The 22,723-nt window shown below is 36.5% G+C and overlaps 1 protein-coding gene across 2 annotated transcripts in view; it reads right to left on the bottom strand.

The window, feature by feature from the left end:
* Nucleotides 1–22,723, bottom strand: part of PNPLA8 (patatin like phospholipase domain containing 8) — a 38,043-nt gene that overhangs the window by 9,580 nt on the left and 5,740 nt on the right. Inside the window, exons 2-8 of one of the 2 annotated variants that reach the window (XM_031454659.2) lie at nucleotides 18,951–20,102; nucleotides 18,674–18,823; nucleotides 14,496–14,647; nucleotides 11,025–11,119; nucleotides 8,110–8,281; nucleotides 3,830–3,887; nucleotides 1,560–1,754 (exon numbers count right to left, since the gene is read on the bottom strand). In XM_031454659.2, coding sequence (XP_031310519.1) covers nucleotides 1,560–1,754; nucleotides 3,830–3,887; nucleotides 8,110–8,281; nucleotides 11,025–11,119; nucleotides 14,496–14,647; nucleotides 18,674–18,823; nucleotides 18,951–20,012 — 1,884 coding nt within the window. In that variant the 5' untranslated portion in view covers nucleotides 20,013–20,102. Of the gene's footprint in view, nucleotides 1–1,559; nucleotides 1,755–3,825; nucleotides 3,888–8,109; nucleotides 8,282–11,024; nucleotides 11,120–14,495; nucleotides 14,648–18,673; nucleotides 18,824–18,950; nucleotides 20,103–22,723 lie in introns of both variants that reach the window. The other variant, XM_064487707.1, reaches the window with a different exon arrangement.

The following is a 22,723-nucleotide window of genomic DNA, read 5'->3' on the forward strand; positions in this document are numbered from 1 at the left end:
CATGGTCCCGAAACGCAGTAACTTATCATTTGAGACTTTCGCTAATATTTGGCATAACTGCCATTTTGTAGCATGACAACCATCTTAAAATTACAAAACCCTAACTATTATATTTTTGAATACATTGTTAATTTTTCCATTTATGACATGGTAAAAATACTACAGGATATGGAGAAATAGTTGTTAAAAACAGCAGGATACATGTTAAAACGAAAATTTTATTTTGACTTATTAGCCCTGAAATCAAACTCTACAACTAAGCACTTTCTGCCCTGAGGGGGCAGAATAAAGCAGAGAAAGGGGGGAAGGGGACGTGCCTTACATAATTCAGCAATGACTGCTCTGACCAGGCAGGAAATAGTCTGAACTGACTTCCAAAGACGAAAGGAACCCTACTCTAACCTCTTAACCACAAAGATTATGACATTACTTCGGAAAGACAGAGATTGCTGATTGTAATATTTGAAAATATATCTAAGCTATTATATAAAAGTATGGGAGAAAATAAAGTTGATAAAAATGTTTTATTGTAACATGGACACATGTAAATTAAAATTATATAGCTGATACATAGTTTATATCGAAGATTTATGAACTTTTGAACATCTAAAAATGCTTATCAAAACACAAGTTTTTTTCTCAGCATGAATCTGAAAACCAAGTGAAGAGAACACATATACTTTAGTTAAGGTTACTGACTCCATCAAAGGAGGCTGATTCTAAGTGGGATTTATATAAGAAATTAAACATATATTAAAAACATATATTTTGGAAGTATCAGTTCAAAAGCTTTGTTGAATTTTTTTTAAATCACTTAGTACAGGTTATGAGTTAAGATTTCTATAAACAGTGGAAAAACCCGACAGGGAAAAATTTACCACAGTAAATGAGCCTGTATCACAGAAAAAGAATACAACTCAACATTACAGAAATAATATTCAGCTTTATAGATCATTCAGCCATAAATTTAAATACAGTATAATTACAGATGGCATCATAACAGTTACAACCCTAGGCCGGTTACTTAACTTTCTTAAGACTCCAATTTCTCATTTGTAAAATGGACATAACCCTATTTGCCTCATAAGCAGCGGTGATTAAACGACGTAATGCTTGCAAAGGACCACATAGGTGTCAGCACATAGCTAACTTAATGAGTATTTACTATTATTATTTTATTATATCCTGTCTTTCAAAATATGTCCACCAAAACTGTCAAACAGACTGTGTTCTGCATTTTCAGGGCCTGTGTTTCACTTTTAGTTTTTATCACATTTGGAAAGCCAAGCATACACAATCATTTTTCGATCAAATTAAAATGATCGTCGCTGGCCATCATATTAGGGAAGACACAAACTAATCTTCCCTAAATTGTGCTCTCAAGCCAGAAGGCTTGCTAATTTAAGAAAAGCAAACAAGTGAAAATATCTTGTACTGCATGTCTTTTGCCACAGGGACACACGAAGAACACCTCCTTGGTTGATCCCTCTTTAAGTTTAGTAAGCGGATTCTTTCTAATCGTGTGAAGTTTTAAAAGACAAGCCTCGCAGTCGACTTACTTGATGGAGGTCATTCCCCAGTGCGTACTCTGCGAAGTAGCCGGGAGCAGCGGAGGAGGCTCTGATGGCCTGCCACATCTTATACTGACAGCCTCCCAGGTAGTGAGAGTTGGTTCCAGGAAAATGTCCATAGTTTCTGAACACAAAAGCTTTTGGCATTAGCCCTCTGTTTACTATGGTACTTACTGCAGCTACCTAGTGAATTAAAAGTGAACAATACACATAGTAAGTGGCAATATTTGGAAAGCAAACAAGTTAAATATTACTTAATAGGATGAATGAACAATCTGCGACTCTACCCATCAAGAGAAATGTGACACATAACTGCAATGTTAAGCAAAAGGAAGCAGATCCTTATAAACAGGTATTTCTTTGTAGGAAAATAATTACAAGGGCTGAGACAATTTTGAGAAATATAAGAGAACAATAATAAAAGATGTTTTTGACTATGTGACTTGATTAGCTATTTAAAAAGACATTCAAGAAGGCATAAATTTGCAGACCTTTATATGATAATTGATACTGCGGTAGTAGCCATGAATAAAAACAACTTAAAGATAAATACACTATTTTCATATTACTTGCAAATTAGTCTGTGTTTCTGTGCTCTCTGAAGGCATTACGACTTAACTAACGAAACTCTAAGCACTAAACAAACTCTCGAGGCTTTCTGATCATAGTTAGTAATTGGTAGCTGGCTAATTTTTTATTAAAGGAACTGATGTTTATCACCCGGGGGTCTCAGATGTTACTGATGTCAGCTGAATTTATGCAAAATGTGATGTACCTGTCCATGATCTACAGTATAAACTTAAGAAGCTGAAGGTACTGGTGAGGTCAGAGTTGTCAGGGCCGCATGCCAAGACCTGCCAGGGAACTGCATGCTTTGCTATTTTATAAACCAAAGGTCACATTCCAAGTTCCTGTGACTGATCCAAGTGTGTCTCTAGCCACCGTGGGTGGATAAGAGTTGGCCACATACTAAAACCCAGAGGGTCTTTCTGTCAGTGGCCCACAGGTAGGCTCATTCAAGAAGTGTGGGCGCTGCTTTACATGTGAGTGAGTTACTTTTTCAAGTGGCTGCGGTTCCCTCACATCCGCCCTATTCTCCTTCCTTTTTTTAAGTTGGCAACTGTCACAATTTAAAAACAAACACACAAGAAGCCCTGAAGATACAGGAGAACAAACAAGAGGTATAGGTGCACCCCAGGCTCCTCGCCGATGAGCCAGTGCATCTCATCATCAGGGCTTTGCGTGGTCTGGCTGAGTTACTGCTCCAGTCTCATTTCGCCCGCTGCCCTCGGCTCCTGCCACTCCAGTTCTCAGGAACTCTCTCAGTTCCTGTGTTTCTCCACGCTCCTCCCATACAGGAATGCTCATCAGCCTTCACACTGAGACCTCAAACTCATTTCCCTAGATAGGGAGACTTCCCTCATGGCCCTGTAAATACATGCTTTCAGAGACCTGTTTTTGTGTGAGGAAGAATCTCTCGTTCGTGTGATCATCTGATTAACGCCTACTTTGCCCTACGGGACTATAAACTCCACGCCTGCACTAACTCACTGGTGCATCCAAAGTGCCTGCCCAGCACGGTGCTGGCACATGGGATGCAAAATTAACGTCCAAACAATAAACGAAAGTATGAATAAGCAAGCGTGCAGGAGCAGTGGAGGAAGCTGCACTTGACATTTCATGGTTAGTCTGTTATCCAAGAATAAAGACAAGCCGCATGGAATTCCTAGGTATAAAAATCCTATCCTTTAGTCAAATAACAAGAATTATTAAAGAACACAGAACTCAAGCAATACTCAGATCCTGGGTTTCAAACAAAATAAATAAAAAAGAGAAGCCAAACCGAGACACATTCTAATGGCATTAACATTCTAAAAACTGGGATTCCATCTGTATATTAATCTAATACATACTAAGAGGCACATAAAGTTTCTTTCAAAAATCCAGGAGAGGGAATGCCATAATTTTCCTTAAATCACAAGGTTTGATTAACCCTATAATAAAATAATTCTCCTTTATATTTGGTCCCAGTCTTCCATGTCCTTAAACTTTTGTTATACTTTCAATTGACATACAAAAAAGGTTTAATGATCACATTCTGTAACTTCATAGGAGGACCCAATATAAAAGGAATCAATATAATCTGTTAACAGAGGCTCCTAAATAATTTTTCCCTTAATAAAGGGCCTTCAGAATAAGTCCTTTCACCTGACCTTCAGTTCCAACTAGGTGTTATATTTAAGAGACTCGAAACCTACCTTAGGACATGTGGGGTTTCTTGCTGTTTCAATCATTAGTGAAGATCCCATTTTATCCCTTAATTAAAGGAGAAAAGTTAAATTAATGTCAAAATGATTTTATTTCCTAACATCTGGGAACATACACTATGGAGATACTGTTGGCCCACAATTTTTCAAAACCCTAAGGGACAAAAAAATGTAAGATCACCTCTAGGAGGCTTACAATCCAACTAGTGCACATTAAACAACCTGTAGTTACTTATTACATCTGATTCAAACTGCAAATATTTACAGTTCTGAGGGGGGCGTTAATACAGGCTGCAGCATCTGGGAACGATGCACAGATGAGTAGCTTGAGGACACCAATGATGCCAAGACAGCACATTCAAAGCCAGGACATATACAGAGTAAAGGCACAGAGGCAGAACACATCTGTTGTTTTCAGGGTCTTCGTGACAGGATGAAGGGGCTGTGTTAAGACTGCAGAGATACGGCAGACTAGTTACAGAGTAGTCTGTAAAAACCACATGAGAGCATTTAGACTTTAAGCTTATTTCAGCAATACAGAGCCAATGTCACTGTCCCAAAAATGCTTTTTAAATCATCTGAGCTGGCAGCTGAATTAACTGCAACATTATAGAAATTGTCCTTGGGCAGCAATTTTCACAATTCCATTACAAGGAAATTTTATTTCAGTGCAGATTTTATCCAGACTTAAAAATTACGTATTTTCCCCCCGGTATTGAATGTAAAGACTATGGTTTTTCTATTAACCTGCCTCAGTAAAAAAAAGAAAAGAAAAGAAAAAAAATAACTAATGACATTTTTTCAAGCAATATTCATGTTTCTCAACTAGAATGCAAGTGAATTTCACATAAGGGTAGTATCTACATAAGGTAGTGATCTATTCTTTACAATCTTTTATAAATACAGTGTACCTGCTTTCACACTTCAAGCAAAGTTCACATTCATTTTTTGTTTAAACCTTGATTTTATAAACAGAGCTAAAATGTTTTAGTGAACTGTTATGGATATAAATTTGAAGGGAAAATCAGAAACATTCATTGCTTATTTTAGAGAGATGTCAAAATAAAAAAAAAAATGTCAATATTCCTAGATTCTACTGATGCTATAATTAAAAACAATGTCCCCAAAATAATACAAAATCATTATCACAGAAAACATAAAATTTTCTCAATAAACAATGAGAGAAAAAAATGACAAAAAAAGCCAGGGAGTAAGTGTGCCAGATTAAAACAGTAAGGTCCACACTGAATCACACTTGCTGGTTCCACATCCTTGGGTACAGCCCCTTCCCACACAGACCCTGGTTTGAGTGGCTCTGGTTAATGGGGACCCCAGCAAACATGCCATTAAACTGAGGCTCAATAAGCCCTCATGCACTGGGGCTTGCCCTACTGGAACTCTGAGACCACCACGATGGGAGGAAGTCCAGGACGAGAGTGACCACATGGAGAGAGAGACCAGCTGTCCCGGCCACCTCGGCTGAGCTGCCGGCTGGCTGTCAGCAGCCATGAATGAGTTTAAACAAGAAAAGAAGAGACGCCCTGACCACGGAATCATGAGACTAGATCACAGTTGTTTTAAACCACTACGTTTTGCAGTGGTTTGTTGTGCAGCAAACACTGAAAAGAAAATTAGGGAAAGAAAAAAAAAAAAAAAACTAAACACACTTAGAAGGTTTATCAATGTTGTGAATAAAATAAAGACGCCTTTGAAAGATCGACAGTGAAACAGCAACATGCAAATCCATGAAGATACTGTAATGAGTAACAAAAGGAGAAAACATTTTATAGCAGAGAGACTGGTTTTAGAGTAAATTTTCAAATCTTCATTAAAAAAAATCTTACCAGTATTATGATTTTATAAGAATTGATACAAATTATTTTTTTCCAACAGACATAGAAGTAGAACCCGAAAACAAGCAACACACAACATCAATGGATGGGAGGACTGCTCAGCTGGAAAGATGTCAATATTCCACAAGATAACTGCTACATTTCATGTAATTTCAATCAGAATATCGGTGGGTTGGTTTTTTTTATGTGATAAAAGCAACTGAGGATTTGGAGATTAAATGAAAACAGTGAACAGAATTGTGAAAAAGAAGAAGAAAAGACTTGCTATGTCAATATAGAAACATTACACAAATGTTTAATAACTAAGCCTAATGAATCTGGACAACAATTTTAAAAATCAATAGAGAAAAACAAAAAACTTGGACTCAGACAGTAATGCTGATGAGAATTTAAAACATAATAAAGGGGGTGCTTCAGACTGGTGGGAAAAAAATGAAAAAGTACTTGGTAAAAGACACAGGAACATTTGAATTAATATTTGAGAAAAAAATTAAGTTTGACCCCACCTTACAATATACATCAAAATAAACATCAGATGACCTAAGAATTAAAAATAAACTTAACTAAACCTTAGGACTACAAAATAATATAAAGATTTACCTGATTTCAAGGTAGAAAAGACTCAAAGTAAAGTTAAAAATTCAAGGAAAAGATCTGACTAAATGAAGATCTTAAACTCCTCCCCATTAAAAAAATTGTTAATTAAAAAGCATGTTTTCAAATTAACAAATGGTAAATATATTTATAACATAGTGAGCAATGTCTTTATCGGAAAATGAGCAAATATTATGCTCTTGAAATCCACACACAAAAAAAGAAATAAAATTTTAAAAAAACAAAAAATGTTCAAACTCATCAATAATCAAAAAACTGATGCAAACTGGAAAGACCAGTTTAAAAATCTCTCAAACGGACAAAGTTTTAAAAATTAAAATGTTTGGTGTTCATAAATATTTCATAAACTAGAAAGATAAAGTGATGCCGGTGGGTAAGATGGGACAACTGTTCTGAAGAACAATTCAGACATATACATCCATCTGTCTTATGATTCTTGAAACATGTACATTCTCTGATCCAAAAACCTCAAACAAGAAATTTACCTTAAAGATATAACCAGAGATTTAAGTAGAGAAGTAGAATGTCCACGTAAACGTGATTTTGAACTGTAAAAATATCTGAAATATCGTCTTTTTCATTAGGGAATTTGTTAAATAAAAAGTAATACATCCATAAAACAGTAAACAACCATTAAAATATGTCTCAAAAACATTTAATGCTGGGCAGGTAAAGATGGACAAAACCACGCTCCTTCCCAGAATCAGGGGGGAAAAAAATTAAGGACACAGGAAACCAATCATGACAAAATGCTGAGATACAAATCTACAAGTGCGTTATCATCCCAGTTTTGTGAAGGGGATGAAAACACATGCACACTCACAACCTCAAACACTCATACACTTCTTCATCTCTAAGAAATTCTTTTGTTCTTAGTAGGACTGTAAGTTATTCTCATAGTTTTTCTTTACATATTCTCGTATTTCCTATATAATGATTATTTTTAAAAGACATCAACGTTGACCCAGTAAGTATGCTTCTTACAAACTGACTTACTGATATATTCTGAAGTGTGGGCAGAAATGTAAATTTTCCTACCATAGCAGTATTCATAATCACAAACAACTAGAAACAACATAAATGTCCTAAACATAAATGGTTGAGAAAATATGGCAACATCACATGGGGGAATGCAGTGCAGTCTTTAAAAAAATTTGTCAAGGGATTTTAATAAAGCTGAAAAAAGCAGAAAGGACAGAAAATTATAACATAATTTCCACCACATAAAACATGTATGAAAATGAACAGAGCCTAGGAGGAAAACTAGAAGAAAACACACTGCAAGGTCTACAGCTCTGAATAAGACTGTGGGTGATTTTAAGTCTCTACTTTATGCTTAACATTTTTAGAAGGTGAGTATAATGGCTTTGTCATATTTTGCGAAAATGTTTAAAAATTATTAAATCTTTTAGAAGAATATCTGTTAATGATTCGAGAAAGACTAATACCACTGTGCCATTTTAAATAAGGCACCTGAGCACCTGGGGATGTTGGTATCCTTGCAGGTCCTCGAACTGACCTCCCACGGATACTGAGAGACAACTGTATGTTAAGTAACACAACAGGATGCCAGCATGTCCTCTATACAGTACGGTCTCAAGTTTTAAAAAGGCAATCGCAATTTTCACTCGCAAACCTCACACACATGAACCTGAGAAAACGGTGACTAGAATACGATTCACCAAAATAGTAACAGGGGTTGTCTCTCACGTAGTATTTATTCTTCTTTACATTTTCCAAATCATGAATGTACGTATTACCTATACAGTCAAGACAATTTTAAAAAGCACAATTATAACTTACTTAAGAATGTTTTCCCATGCTTGACTGTCATAAAATGCATGGCTCCAACTCATTTTGACTGTTCCAACAATGACATTTTGTGAAAACACATCTGATCCTAACTTTCGATAAAGCTCCTCACATTCATCCAGGGGCATATGGAACAATCCCAACATGAATGCTAATATAGCACCTGAAAGAAAGAACGTTCAGTTTTTATCAGCACTGACATTACAGTATGTATAAGATCTCCTGACTCACAGACCCGGTTAAAATTCTACTTTTGATACTTTGTGTCACCTGGGAAAGACTACTATACCTCTCGGAGCCCAAACTTTGTTCATCTGAAAAATAAGGATAATAACAACAAATAAATTTATAGGTTCTTATAACCCTGGAAGGGCCACATGTGAAGGGCTTTACCAGGCCTCAAAAAAGATTAAATCAATGTTAACCAATAATCATGATGATAAATATATAAAAATGTGTTGTTCTACATTAAATTAAATAATATATAATTAAGATATTGTATACACCAGAAACACAACATTGTAAATCAACTATATTTCAATTTAAAAAAAAAAGATACTGTGGTAGATAATGTTCTTTCTAACCTTAAGATATTCCTTAGTTTTAGTCACAGAATACAGTATATTGGACAACTTACCAATTCATTAAAATAATTACTCCTTCAGGTTGGTCCTGGGAACCAATGTAATAAATAAAGAAATTAGGTCTCTGGGATGTCTTTTTAAATAGCTGATCGCATATCCTAGCTGCAACTAAGTGGTAGGACCCACTGCCACCTAGTGTACCTAACTGGCTTAACCCTGAACCAAGGAGAAAAAGGGCAGAAGAAACTTTGGGGGATGGGGGGGGGGGAGCAGAGACCTGTACAGCAGCACTGCTTACACTGAGACTGCAAACAATGGAAAAAAACAGGAAATCACTAAGCATGATGCATTTTAAATATTCTATGTATTTAACCGTTTTTAGTCTTTTTTTCCTAACACCTTTAGTGTGGTATGATACCTGTACAGTACAGTTTGATGAATTTTGACAGATGTATACACCTATGAAACCACCACCACCATCTTAGTCTTATTCTAGTAAGCGATAAGTCAGCTTGTTTTAAAATACAATGTATGGCATAACTATATAAAAGAAATTGTTACTTTTCAATTTGCAGAAAATTTTTAGTTACCACAAGGAATAACTTGCCAAAAAAAAATTAAGTTTCCTGTGAAGAAGAGCTACTATAAAGATGAACAGATGTTAAAAAATGAATTTTACTGAACTGGTAAGGACATTATCCTTAAGCTAAATATAAATTTATTAACTTTATAAAAACTATGAGTGCAAACAAAATTTCTATATTAGAATACACAAAATGGAAAAAGGAAAGGAAAATTATAAGCACTAGATTACAAGTGGAGGTTAACATAAGCAAGAAGACACAGTGGAAAAGATGTATTGTGATAAATACAGAAACGTACATATTACATAAACTGATATTCTACTCGATGGATGAATGTCTCAATTTAAAATTCTCTTTCAAGCTCCCATTGCTAACAATGGTGCCAAAGCAGGAAGGTAGCTTGTAGATACGTTTGCATGTTTAAATTGCTAGCACCATTCCCAAATTTAACAGAAATGGCCAGGGTAATAGCTCAAATTAAAAAACAAGAATGCTTGCCCTGGGAAAGGTCTCTAAGAAAAGTTTCCACAGTTATCAACTGGGGATGTACATGTTATTTTCCTATCCTGGGAGGCACAGTGCATTTTTAACGTACTGGAAGACCTCAGAAGTCCCTCTGTAAAGAGACCTATTTAACTTCCTTCAACAGAACCTTCTCCAAGGTGGCTATCAGCTTGAGGAATCAATGTTCAGTGGAACATTGCAGGAGTCACCGACTCCTTACGCTTCTGAATCTTCCCTACAGCAGCTCTCATTTAGTTCTCACAATGGAGCATCAATGAACATGCCCTTTGGGAATATCAGTCATACTTGACACAGATAATGTAGAGAAATCATTTGGTTTTGTAGCTAGTGGTATTTAGAACTACTACTATAATTAAAAAGAATGAGAAAAAATAGAACCAATAGCTTGTGAAGATAAACTAATGTAAAGTGAGAAATTCTTAGGTCAGGTGGTAAAATACACAGCAAGGATCTGCAACCAGTCGTGCTTGGGTGTTCCTGGGAGGGAAGCAATACCTACAGGCACCCTGAGAGGCGTCACGTACGCGCTGGGGCAGGGCAGGGCTGCAACATGGGCGAGAGAGCTGATGTAGGAAATAAAAAAACACAGCAAACAGAAAAGAAAACAAAAATGCATCCGATGGCGAGTCAGTGAAAACGAGAAAATTACTGGGAAACAATCGTATTCTAAGATGCCAATTTCTTCTATACAAACAAAATTACAATTTTAGGTACACATCAACTAGCAATATTAAAAAGTAGCTTTTAAAAAAAACACAGATTCTCATATTTATCAATTTAAATTTTGGTTTCAAACAACCAGATAAAGGATGTAAGAAGCAATTTCCTTAAAGAGGGACATCTTTTAAAACAAAGTAAAATCTTATCCAGCTTTAATGTCCCATTGGTTCAAGTACAATCTTGAGTACCTACTTTCCTTCCATTTCATCACTTTTCTTAAGGTGACTATGCCATAAAGCAATAATTCATAATTTGCAACTGTCACTGTGGCTTATTTAAAACATATTAGAAAAGCATGTTAAAATCTACTTCTGAATGTTAACTTACTCCCAAAAAAACATTTTTAAAAGTTCATTAAGTACATCAGAGGATTATTCATTATCAAAACATGAAACCAATATCCATCATTTCAGGAAATAACCATGACCTTAAAAAGAAGTGCTTAACATTCTTTTCCTTTAATGCACTCACTTTTCCTTACAAAAGCGATTACCTGTGCTTACACCACAAATGTAATCAAAGAGTTGATGAACTGGCTTCTGAGTAAGTTCAACTAATTTTCGTAGTGTCTGAAGAGCAACCACGCCCCTGTAGGAAAAATAAAAAGGCAAAAATGAGAATTCCTGTTTTAAGGAAAGTTAAATTGTTGAATAAAACAATTCTATAAACTGGTTTTCTAGCTTATATGCTAACATGAAAACTAGTAATATAAATTCACATCAGTTAAAACTGCCAAAGTTCTCTGGATCACCTTCGAAAATCCAGTATCTAAATAATGGTGTTAAGTCCTGTGTCACGGCAGCACGTTTCTGAATTTATACCAGCATCTCTTAAATAAGACGACGAAGATATGACAATGTAAGATATTTTGTTAAATAGTTCAACTGTGGAAATTACTTCAGACCTCCACTCACCAGTTTGGGGATGTTATCTGTTGGTTTCTTCATTTACCAATGTAGTTGGTTACCTGTGCTTCTATACATTTTGTTTTATATATTTCACTAATCCTACTCTTAAGCTTTCTTTCATTTATTCATCTTAAAAAAACCTCTCAACTACATGAGGACAATGCTCTGCATTAAGGATGTATTGAGTTGTGCTGCTGACTTTGTTCATTTCTGGATCCTTGCCAAAGGCAGTTAGTGGCTTCACGAAGGAATAAGAAAGATGAAATAGCCTAGGAGGTGTAGGCCAATCAGGCTGTGTGTTAACACGTGGACAATCTTAATACTGGGAGGACATACAGAAACAATGAAAAGTTCTCATCCCAAAATAAGGTGTGCGGCAGAGAAGTCCGGGAACTCAACATTAGTCAGGCATCACATAATAAAATTTAGAGTGTCAAACTGCTTTGATGCTGCAAGCAGAGAGTCACCAGAAAATATTGTAAGATAAAAGTAGAAAATGAAAGGTAGACTTTTTTTTAATTGTGAGAAGTAATGTGGATTTGAAGAGAGGTAAGAGAAGATGAGATGGCTTATGAGAGAGCTACAATCATGAATTCAATGTGAGACATGAAGAATTAAAGGTAATGCTGGATGAAATATACTTAACAATGCGAACTCCATTACCTTATGAAAAGGAAATAAAACATACACATACATAGTCACACAGAAAAGAATTCTGAAGAAATAAATCAAAGTACGAAAAATAATCTTGGAATAAATTGTGAGCTAGGATTGTTTGGTTTGGTTTTCTTTGTACTTCTTTTTTCCCCCTCTCAAGTTTTACTCGTATAAGCAAGAAGAAAATATTTTAAAATGCCATATTTACAAATTAATGCAGGATAAATTTAGAAATAAATATTCTTACCACACTGATTCTATATGACTAACACCGTATCAGGCTCTCTCATACAAAAGAAATATAAGATGTGGGTTCTTTTTCTCACAAGCCTTCCTATCTTACTTCTTTCCACACAAATTTCCCATTCTGGCCGCTTTCTCATATTCCCCTAAACCGAGGCTTCTCAACAGCAACACTACTGACATTTTGGGCCAGATAATCCTTCGCTGTAGGGGCTCTCCTAAGCGCTGTAGGTTATTTAGCACCAACTGTCCTCTTCTCACCAAATGCAAGTAGCAGTCAGTCCCCAGCAACTAAAAATGTCTCCAGACACTTGCCAGTTAATACCGTCTAGGGAGCAAATTCACCTCCAGGGGAGAACCACTGACCTAAATCCACCTTCATCCTAACCAATCTCTAGATTTTATCAAATATCTTCACTCTAATTTCCTCCCTGTATGACTAATAAAACTCCTGTTCTATGAAATCAAACACTTATCGGTCAAAAACATCTCACTATATACCTCCCCTTCTCTAAACAGACATCTGAATGTTCCTTAATGGTCTTCTTTCAGATCTCTATTCAAATGTTATTTCTTCAAAAAGTCACAGTCATGATCACTCCTTAAAATAGCACTGTTACTCTCTATCCCTTTATTTTTTCATAGCACCCATTACTATTCAATAACATACTTTGATTTTTCTAGTTGTTGTCTCTTAAGGTAAGAGTAGAAATGGTGGGGGAACTGGAACACAAGCTAGAAAATTCGGAGGGAAAGGTTCATCAAGTCAAGCCAAAGTATCTCGTCAACAAGAAGTAAGGACCATGACAACTAAGGCAGAATAGGGAGCATGGATGGACTGCCAGCAAGAATGCAGCCTGATGGTGAAATGAGCTTGTTCTGAGCTAAGAATGCATTAAACATTCCTTGTGTGGCACCAGAACTGGCATCTGCAAGTGAAGATGTCGGGAGTCAGGAAGGAAGTTACTGATACAGGCTCCTTTTCCTATAATCACTTTATTAAGTGACTAGTTGACAGATACACAAGGGTAAGGTAAGTATAATAAAAGAAAGATAATGTTACAGACCACTGCCAAGATTTTAAGAGAATCATGGTTGATAAACTGTCCTAAACTACTGAAAAGGCCTGAAAAGAGCAAACGAAACTATTAATACTAGGTTACATTAAAATAAAAAGAAATTCAATAAAGAAGTTCTTAGACTGATAAATTAGTAAATTAAGAACTATTTCATGTTTTATTTTAAAATTTTGATTTATAATGACATACAGTAACACTGAATCAGTTAAAAAAATTCCTAAGTCTGAATTGGATCTACAGGTTGTTTTTTTTTCCCCAATTAAAGTATAACTTTACAACATTATATTAGTTTCAGCTATACAACATAATGATTTGACATTCATTTGCACTGTAAAATGGTCACCCCAATAAGTCTATTTACCATCTGCCACCACACAAAGTTACAAAATTTTTTTTCCTTCTGATAACTTTTAAGATTTACTTTGCTTTTAAATTTTTTTATACTTATAATTATTGACTATATTCCCCATGCTGTACATTACATTCTCATGACTTATTTTATAGCTGCAAGTTTGTACCTTTTGATCCCCTTCACCCATTTCCCATACCCTCCAGCCCCCTTCCACCTGGCAACCACCAATCTGTCCTCTGTATCTGAGTTTTGTTTTGATTTGCTTTCTTAGATTCCACATGGAAATGAAATCATATGGTTTTTGTCTTTCCCTGTCTGACTTACTTCACTTAGCATAATAACCTCAAGTTCCACCCATGTTGTCACAAATGGCAAGATTTCATTCTTTTTTATGGTTCAGTAGTACTCCACTGTGTAATATGTACCTGTGTGTATATGCATGTATGTGTGCGTATACGCGTGTATGTGTGCATATACGTGTATGTGTATGTGTATAGCCCTCACATATTCTTCAGCCATTCATCCATCAATGGACACAGGTTGTTTCTATACCTTGGGTATTGTAAATAATGCTACAATAAACATAGGGGTGCATATATCTTTTCACATTAGTGTTTTCGTTTCCTTCAGTAAATACCCAGCAGTGAAACTGTTGGATAATATGGCAGTTCTATTTTTAGTATTTTGGGTCTATAATTTAAAAAAAATCATTTTTCTAGCCTTACCTTGTTCCTCCACCATCAATCGTGAGAATCCGGATTCCTCTTCCTTTCACTGGATCCACGTAGCCAATTAAGGCCAAAATTTCTCTAACTGCAGCCTGAAGAGTTTCATCCTTAATTTGTCTCAATCGTAGTAAATATGGAATAATTTTCTCCTATATTGAGAGAAAAGACATTTTGTTGCTTTTGTCAAATCAAGAGTGACAACGTATGATTATTTTTAACCAACACATGTAGATCATCACAGATAATCTGGGTGCCACTGTTTATTACTCTCAGTAATTTTAAATGACAGATTAGTTTTTGACATGTTAATGTCAATTAATACCTAGAATACATTTGTCCTAACATCTAGGTCAAAAATTAACCTCTAGCCCAGTATTTTCTTTAAAAGGTGCAATACTTAACAATTAGAAAAAATACAATTTGCTTAACACAAATTTATGAAGTATTAATTGTTACAACAAAAGGTTAACATGGTAAATTTTATACAGTATTATGTCCAAATCCTAAAGTTAAGCAGATCAAACTGCCTCATAGTAATTACAGGAAACTAAATTTGTTATTAAAAGAAAAAATAAACCATCCTGTGTATACTGCACACAAAATACAAGGCATACAAGGTTTGCTCATGTGAAATATCAACAAATGTTAATTAAAAAATAAAACTAAGGTAGAAGGCAGAAATTGGAGCAATTAAATTAGTTTAAACTGAACTAGAACTTCAAGATTCTAAGAGTTTAACTGCCTACTGCTGATCAGAGGCAAGAGCTTAAATCCTTAAGGATTCTATGTTGAGTTTATCGAAGATTCTAGCTTCTATGGAAGCATCTCATCTGGTCAGTACCCCAAGTTAAACTGAGGACTCGAGGGGCCTCAATCACATGACTGGTTTCACCTCAGGACATTTGCTGGATTCTTTAACTATGTGGTGTGGGAAGTTAAAAAGTTAGGCTGAAAATCTCTGAAAATGAGAATGGGATTTTCTGTATTTTTGAGATTTTAGGGCTCAAGGAGGTGATGGTGGTAGTGAACACATTAGGCTCTCAATGTGCCCTAAAAACAGGGCAAACTAGAAATGTCAACAAACTGTAAGCCAGGCACTGCCCAGCTCTAACCCTAACTGAATTAAGATTATCAGTGTCCCACTCTGTATGTCAAGCAGAGGAACAAACAGACTATCTCTGGAAAAAGAAATCATCTGATATGGTCTAGATCCTATGCAATTTTTAAAATTCACAATGTCCAGCATCCAGAAAAATTATAAGGTTTGTGAAACTAGCACCAAATAAAAGATCAAGAAGTGATCCTGGTATTAGTAAAATATATTAAAATAAAAATAACAAAAATAAAATTACCATCCCCAAACATCATATGCCCAGGAATTAAATTTAAAAAAACCTAATTAAAGATGTGCAAGATACCTATATTGAAAGGTTTTTAAGTATCAAGTGCTCTGGTCTGAGTATTTGTGTCCTCTCAAAATTCCTTATGTTGAAATCCTAACCCTCCCCAAATGATAGTATTAGGAGCTGAAGCCTTAGGGAGGGGCTTAGTTCATGAGGGTGGAGCCTTCAGGAAGAGGGATTAGTGCCCTTATAAAAGAGGCCCCAGAGAGAGCCCTTGCCCAGGCCACCAAGTGAGAAGGCGCCAGCTGTGAGCCAAGAAGAGGGCCCTCACCACAAAGCAATCATGTTGGTGCCGTGACCTTGACTTGCAGCTTCCAGAACTCTGAGAAATCAATTTCTGCTGTTTATAAGCTACCCAGTTGATGGTATTTCATTACAGTGGCCCAAATGGACTAAGACATTGAGGGAAAATCAAGAAAGCCCAAATCAATGGAAGAACGCACCACATTCATTCCATTTATATAACATGCAGAAAGAGGTGCAACTAATCTACACTGCTGGAAATCAAAAAAATTGGTCAATCTTTTTAAAGACAGTGATTGGAAAGGGGCACAAAGGGGCTTTTGGAGTGCTGGGAAAATTCTGTTTCTTAATTGGGTGGTTTTTATATAGATGTGTTCAATTCTTGAAAATCCATGGAGCTATATTCTTTTCTGTATACATATTTTTTAAGTTAAAAAGTTTAAGAAAAACTATGACTTTATAATGATAACCAAAAAGAAAAAAATGCCAAAAGTTCATCTCACCACTGAGGCAGCTTTTAAAATTCTTTACTTTGAAAACTGGTGACTAAGTAGAAAGAAATTAAGCATTTTTTGCTTTTCCAGCAACATTGTTCTTTGAGAGAATCCAAACAGCTTCAGCTAGTGAAGAAAAGCTCTACTTTTACAGGAGAATATCAATTGTAATGCAGAAGGATGACAGAATTAGAAATCTATCATTCTGTAACCCTCGTAAAATGACTAGTTCTGGGAACAATTAGGTTAATGACTGATGGGATAATGGTTCTAGCCTAACCATCCAATGAAAAGATCAGACGGTAATCTCTCTAGTCCAGGGGTCACTCTTAGCATTACTAATGGTTACTCACCCAGGTGTGTGTGTTCTGGCATGACGCAGTATGAGGGACATCACATCATCTACAATGTGCTCTAACAAGAAAATGCTTAACTCAGCCAAGCCTTTAAATTCCGGGGTTCAGGAAATGAAAAGGAAAGAGGAGTACATGAAGTGCATCAGTGAGGAGGAAGCCCGGTAAATCCAGGCGAGCTGCTCTACAAGAAAACACACATCACATGTCTCCCTGGGACTGAAGGGTCCTGAGATTTGGGGTCAGTTATGGAAAATAATAAGAGTTCCCCAAGTTTCTATCAGCAAACTAGTCATGATAGACTAAAACTGAAAACCATCAAGAAATCCATCACCAGCACAGTGAACAAATGAGCTGTGATACATTCACACCATGGAGCGTAAAAAGCAACGAGAATGAATGATCTACAACCACCTACAACAATGTGAAAGATTCCTACCAGCATGTTCAGTGAAAGAAGGCAATCGTAATAGTTTATATAATGTACAGAAACAGGCAAACTAATCTGATTACTTTTGGGGAGACTGTGACTGAAAGGGGGCCCAAGCGAGGCTTCTGAAGTGATAAATTCTGTTCTACATCTGGGTGCTAGTTATATGGGCGTATATGAAAACTCAATGAACTGTATACTTACAACTGCATGTGTATTATATATACTTCAATAAAAAGTTTTTTTAAAGCTCCTTAAAGTATGCAATTCCATCTTAGAGCTCTGCTTCCAGTATATCACTGCAATGTTAAATGACTTAAAAGCATATCTGTATTTGGAAAATTTATCTTTTAGGTAAGAGTACATATTTATAAAAGATAACCCCAAATTTTATGTCCATGAAATTCTAAAGTTTAGCTATTATAATGTATGTATTATACAATATAAAACTACAGAAAGGTACATTGTTCAAAAAACATAATTTTTCAGTAAGATGGTTATCAAAAAGTTGAATAAATGTGAACTAATTTCACTTATAATTTTCTGGATGGCAAATTAAAAATAAATACTAACAGATCTCTAATGAAATGTTAACATTATCTATTCATTATATGGTATTTCCAAATTGTTCATTATATATTACAAATAATCTCAGATGCAAAGAGACTTAACTGCATCATTCACATTTTATAAGATTTCTCTGAAAACAGTCTATTTAAAGGGGCTTATATTATCTTCATGGTTTTATATTTGAAAAAACTGAGACAAGGAAAAGCTAATTGTTTTATTAATAGGATCACCAATTCAATGATCAGTAAGATCATTAAAATTCTTAGACTTTCAAATACAAAAAGATCATGAAATAAAAATTAGCAGTGGTCTTATGAATTATGACTCCTGTCTTAAAAAGAGTACTTACATAGTATAAAACCTACATTGCATTTAAGAAAAACTTGGCAGCTTTTAGGCAATTCAACTAATATACTGAGAGTTATATTCTATTTCAAACTCAAAATATAGATATAAATACTAGAAGCATAATTTATATCACAGAATAAAAGGGAGCTTTTTAGCATAATGCATATCATAGAATAAATGAGGCAATTACTGAATATGCAACACATCACATGTATGACAAAAACACAAAAATATTTAAATAAAAAAATGACAGGCACTGCCTTCTCCATTTCTGAAGGCTTATTAACATTTCTGTTCCAAGAAAAAAAACCAGATTAAAGGTAATTAGAATTACCTTAACAGCCACTCCTTTGCCTTCAGGAAATTCTAGAAGATGGAAAGTCAGTTCCTCAACCCTATTAATGCAGAGCCTTGGGTCAGTTGTCCTTCTCAATGCCTGAACTAACGCCCGGGTTCTGTTATCAATGCTCACTCTGGCAATGATCTAGAAAGACATATTAAAATACATACATTTAGAATATGAAGCTGTTCTAGTAATACCAACAAATGATTAGAGTTTCTTAGGTCCCACTGGGAGATGAAACTTAAAACTAAACTGAGTAACAGCTTGCCTTTTCTCGCTGGAGAGAGAGCCGCCTTTTCTCCTCGGTGTGTTTGTCTTTGCTGACGGCCTGCTCAGCTTTAACCGCCTCCTCCTGCTCTTCCGACTGGCTCTTTGAATCATACTTTAATTTGGGGACAAGTCCACCGATATAACCACCTACTAAAGCTTGTACTCCTTCGGTGGGACGGGAAAGAAAGTTAGCAATACTTTGTTTCGTGGAGACAGGAAGAACCTCAGGTGTTCCACTGGGACCTGCAGGCTCGTCCTCTGTACTCGAAGCGGCTTCTGAGCCCAGCTTCTTTTCAGTCAGGACGCTGGCATCTGGGGAACTGGATTTCTCTTCTTCGACCTTTTTAATTTCAAGTTCTGATTCGTCCTGGAAACGTTTCTTTTCCTTTTCTTGAGACATTTCTTCCTCCCGCTTGAAGTAGGAATTAATATGATGTGACAAAAAGTAGAATGACTCTCCAAATTTTGTGGTGATATTACTCGTGTAATGGAAAAGGCTTTGTTTACCTGTATCTTCTTTATCTAGAATGTGACTCTGCTCTTCTGGGACAGAATTCTTTTCTGCTGATTGGTTGCTGTATTTTTTCAGAAATTTGATGGTTTCTTTAACGGTTTTCTGTTTGAACCAGCCACTATCTGATACTTTTCTTAATATTCGAGAACTTGGCTTAAATTGAGCCAAACGAGAGATCATTTCATTCTGATTGCCGAAAACAGCCTTTGAAACGGAGTTCAAAGTACTTTTAATACGGGACATACGAAGGCTCACTTTTGTAAGGCCCTTGGGAGAAGAAGTGCTAAGTCTCAAAATTCCGATATGCAAACCATGGTTGCTAGGATAGCAACAGTGCTTACTGCAAGGATGTGCCTCATTTTTGGTCCATTTACATCTTATTTTGCTTGTATAAGAACCTCCTTGCAGACTGATGTGGCTTATCCTCCAGTGATATTTAGGTGAGCACAAGAAATGCAGCGGCTTGCTTCTCTGCTTCCCACAAAGACTTCTCACATTACTAAGGAGGTAAATATAATATATATCTATAGTCAAATTAATAGACATAACTTAAAAATCATTTATTTTCTATATGTTACAACTGTCACTTCATTCCTGAATGCTTCATTTAAGAAATGCCACAATTCATGGTCTTACCTGAAATGGCAAGAAAAAAAAAATTAGGATTCAAGGTAAAACTGAAATTGGGTAAGAGATAAAATACATTACTACTTGAACTAAACTCAGCAAATTGTCTCAAAAGAAGACAGAATGATATATTCCCATTATGGCTGATAATGGCTGATTTCACTTTTAAGCTAACAGAAAATAACTCATCTCTCAGTACGGAAGTCAATGAATAAAGAAAATGAGCAGCAGGATGTTTCATGAAAACCGATTGAGGGAAGCTACCCAGTAGGTAAGGTTTCCTACACCACAAAACTGAATATGCAATTTAGATAATCTGCTATTTTTCTTCCTTATTGTTGAAGTCTTGACTACTTTACGTGATACCAGACTTTAAGTTCTTTGAAGAGTCAAGTCTTTTATTCATTGCAAACCATCTGTAGACTATTTAGTCTGAAACCTAGTCCCCCTAAAATCAAATTCTTCTGCTGAGTTTGATTAACCTCTCTATCTAAAATGTTATTTTCTTGTCCAACTCCTGTTCCCCTCAAGACTGAGCAGTATCCAAGAAAAGGGGGGATGGAAACCAGAGCAGGACCCTGCGGGGCCCTCTCGGGCACAAAAGCCTTTCTGTGTTCCCAGTTTCTTGTATGTAGGAAAAAGGCTTTTGCTTCCTAGACCTTCCCTGAGTTCCAAAGGGCAGATTCAAACAGTTACTAATCAAGGGAGTGAAGGAATGCAGAAAGAAACAGTAGTGCTGAGATGGGGCAAGGTCCGGCTCCTCCTGGGGTGGGCTGGTGTGCATAACCACTTGATACACAACTCTTGGTTCCTCTGTAGGAACCAAGGCCCCCACCCAGATAGAGGAGGGTCACTTCAGGCTGAACACAAGCAGTGGACCCCAGACTGGTTGGAACCAGAAGGCTGATGGTTGAGATTCCTGAAACACCACCCTGTTACCCCACCAACCAATCAGAGGAAAGTCACACACCCTGCAGACCCCACCCCCCAACCCCTGATTTTGCCACAGAAACTCTTCCCTGAAACCTATCAGGGAGTTTGGGTCTTTTGAGAGTGAGCCACTGTTCTCACATGGCCCTTGCAATAAACCTTTCTCCCCGCTCCAAACTCTTGATATTTTGGTTGGTTTGGCCTCACCATGCATCATGCACAGGAACCTAGGTTCAATAACAACAAAGCTACACCAGACACGGTGCTAGATACTGAGACCACAAACAGGACACAAAGAAACTTTCAGTCTAGAGCTGGAGACAGCCATGTAAAGAAGATTCCACTGTCTGGTAATAAGTGCTTATTTAATTAATAAGTCAGACTAGAAGAAGCCACGTGCACCATCTAACAGACAAAGGGATCATAACCACAATACAAATGCTGTTTAAAATAGATATTGTGTTCTTTCATTTGGTAAAATGTAAATGAATGATAATATCCAGTATTGATAATGCCCTGGGGACGTGGGACAGAGGGCTACCTGACAGTATCTAAGGAAATGTTCAATGCTATCTATCCAAATTTTAAAGGCATATACTCTTTGATCAGCAATTCTGAGACAGGAAGAGGGTAGGGCACAGCCATTCAAGGAATGCCACAGCAATTAACATCAAAATGATGAAAGATTCAACCCCCAGTAGGCCTTGAGGCTCAGGATGATGAGAGATTTAACTTCCAGTAGATCTTGAGCTTAATTATACGCCCACTGTAATATATTAACATGGTGAATAACACGCCCACAGGCAACATGGCAATCCCAAGGTTAGCTATAAAAGATCGAAGAGTGGGAAATGGTCAACTTCCTGGGAATCCCAGCCCCTTCCCCTTAGACTGGTCCTTCCATTTATTAGCATATGAAGCGGCCAAGCCCTAAAAACCAGCAATTCGGTGCCTCTCTCTCCCTCTTCAGAGACAGCCCACACTCTGTGTATGGAGTGTGTATCTACTTTTAATCTGAGCACCAAACCCCCATACCTCATGGCCTTTCTCTTGCCTTTCAATGTATCTCCCTGAATAAATCTACCTTTACTCAACTGTGGCTCGCTCTTGAATTCTCTCCTGAGCGAAGCCAAGGACCCACGCTTGGTGGGGCACATCCCAGGGGCTCAACCGAAGCCTGGGACACAGACCTTCTCATGCCCCACATCTGTTTTCCTGCATCAATTCCACTATAAAGAATCTACAGAAATAACTGCATAAGCATGCAAAAGTGTGTACACACATTCCCTGCCACATTGCCTGAAATAACAAAACATTGAAAAACAACTCGAAGTGTCTTCTAGCAAAGGGTGGTTAAATAAACTATGGTATGTACATAAAACGGAGCGAGTTACAATGGAACGTTACATAGCAGTTAAGGAGAACTAGATGGTCTGAGTATAACGACATATTCTTCATACACGGCACAGTGAAAAAGGCAAACTACAATAAAATATGTACCATACACATAAAGATACATTGATGCAGACACAGAGATATTATGTAATAAAAGAAAACAAAAACCAATGTATGCGATTTAACTTTGTGGCTACACACACACAAACACACAGACTCGCACAGAAATTCTGAAAGGGTAAGCGCTTATTTATTCCTGTGAACTGAGGAGTGGAATCAAAACAGAATGAGGAGAGGGGCTTCTA

This window comes from Camelus dromedarius, chromosome 7 (genome assembly GCF_036321535.1).
Source record: "Camelus dromedarius isolate mCamDro1 chromosome 7, mCamDro1.pat, whole genome shotgun sequence".
Lineage (NCBI taxonomy): Eukaryota > Metazoa > Chordata > Mammalia > Artiodactyla > Camelidae > Camelus > Camelus dromedarius.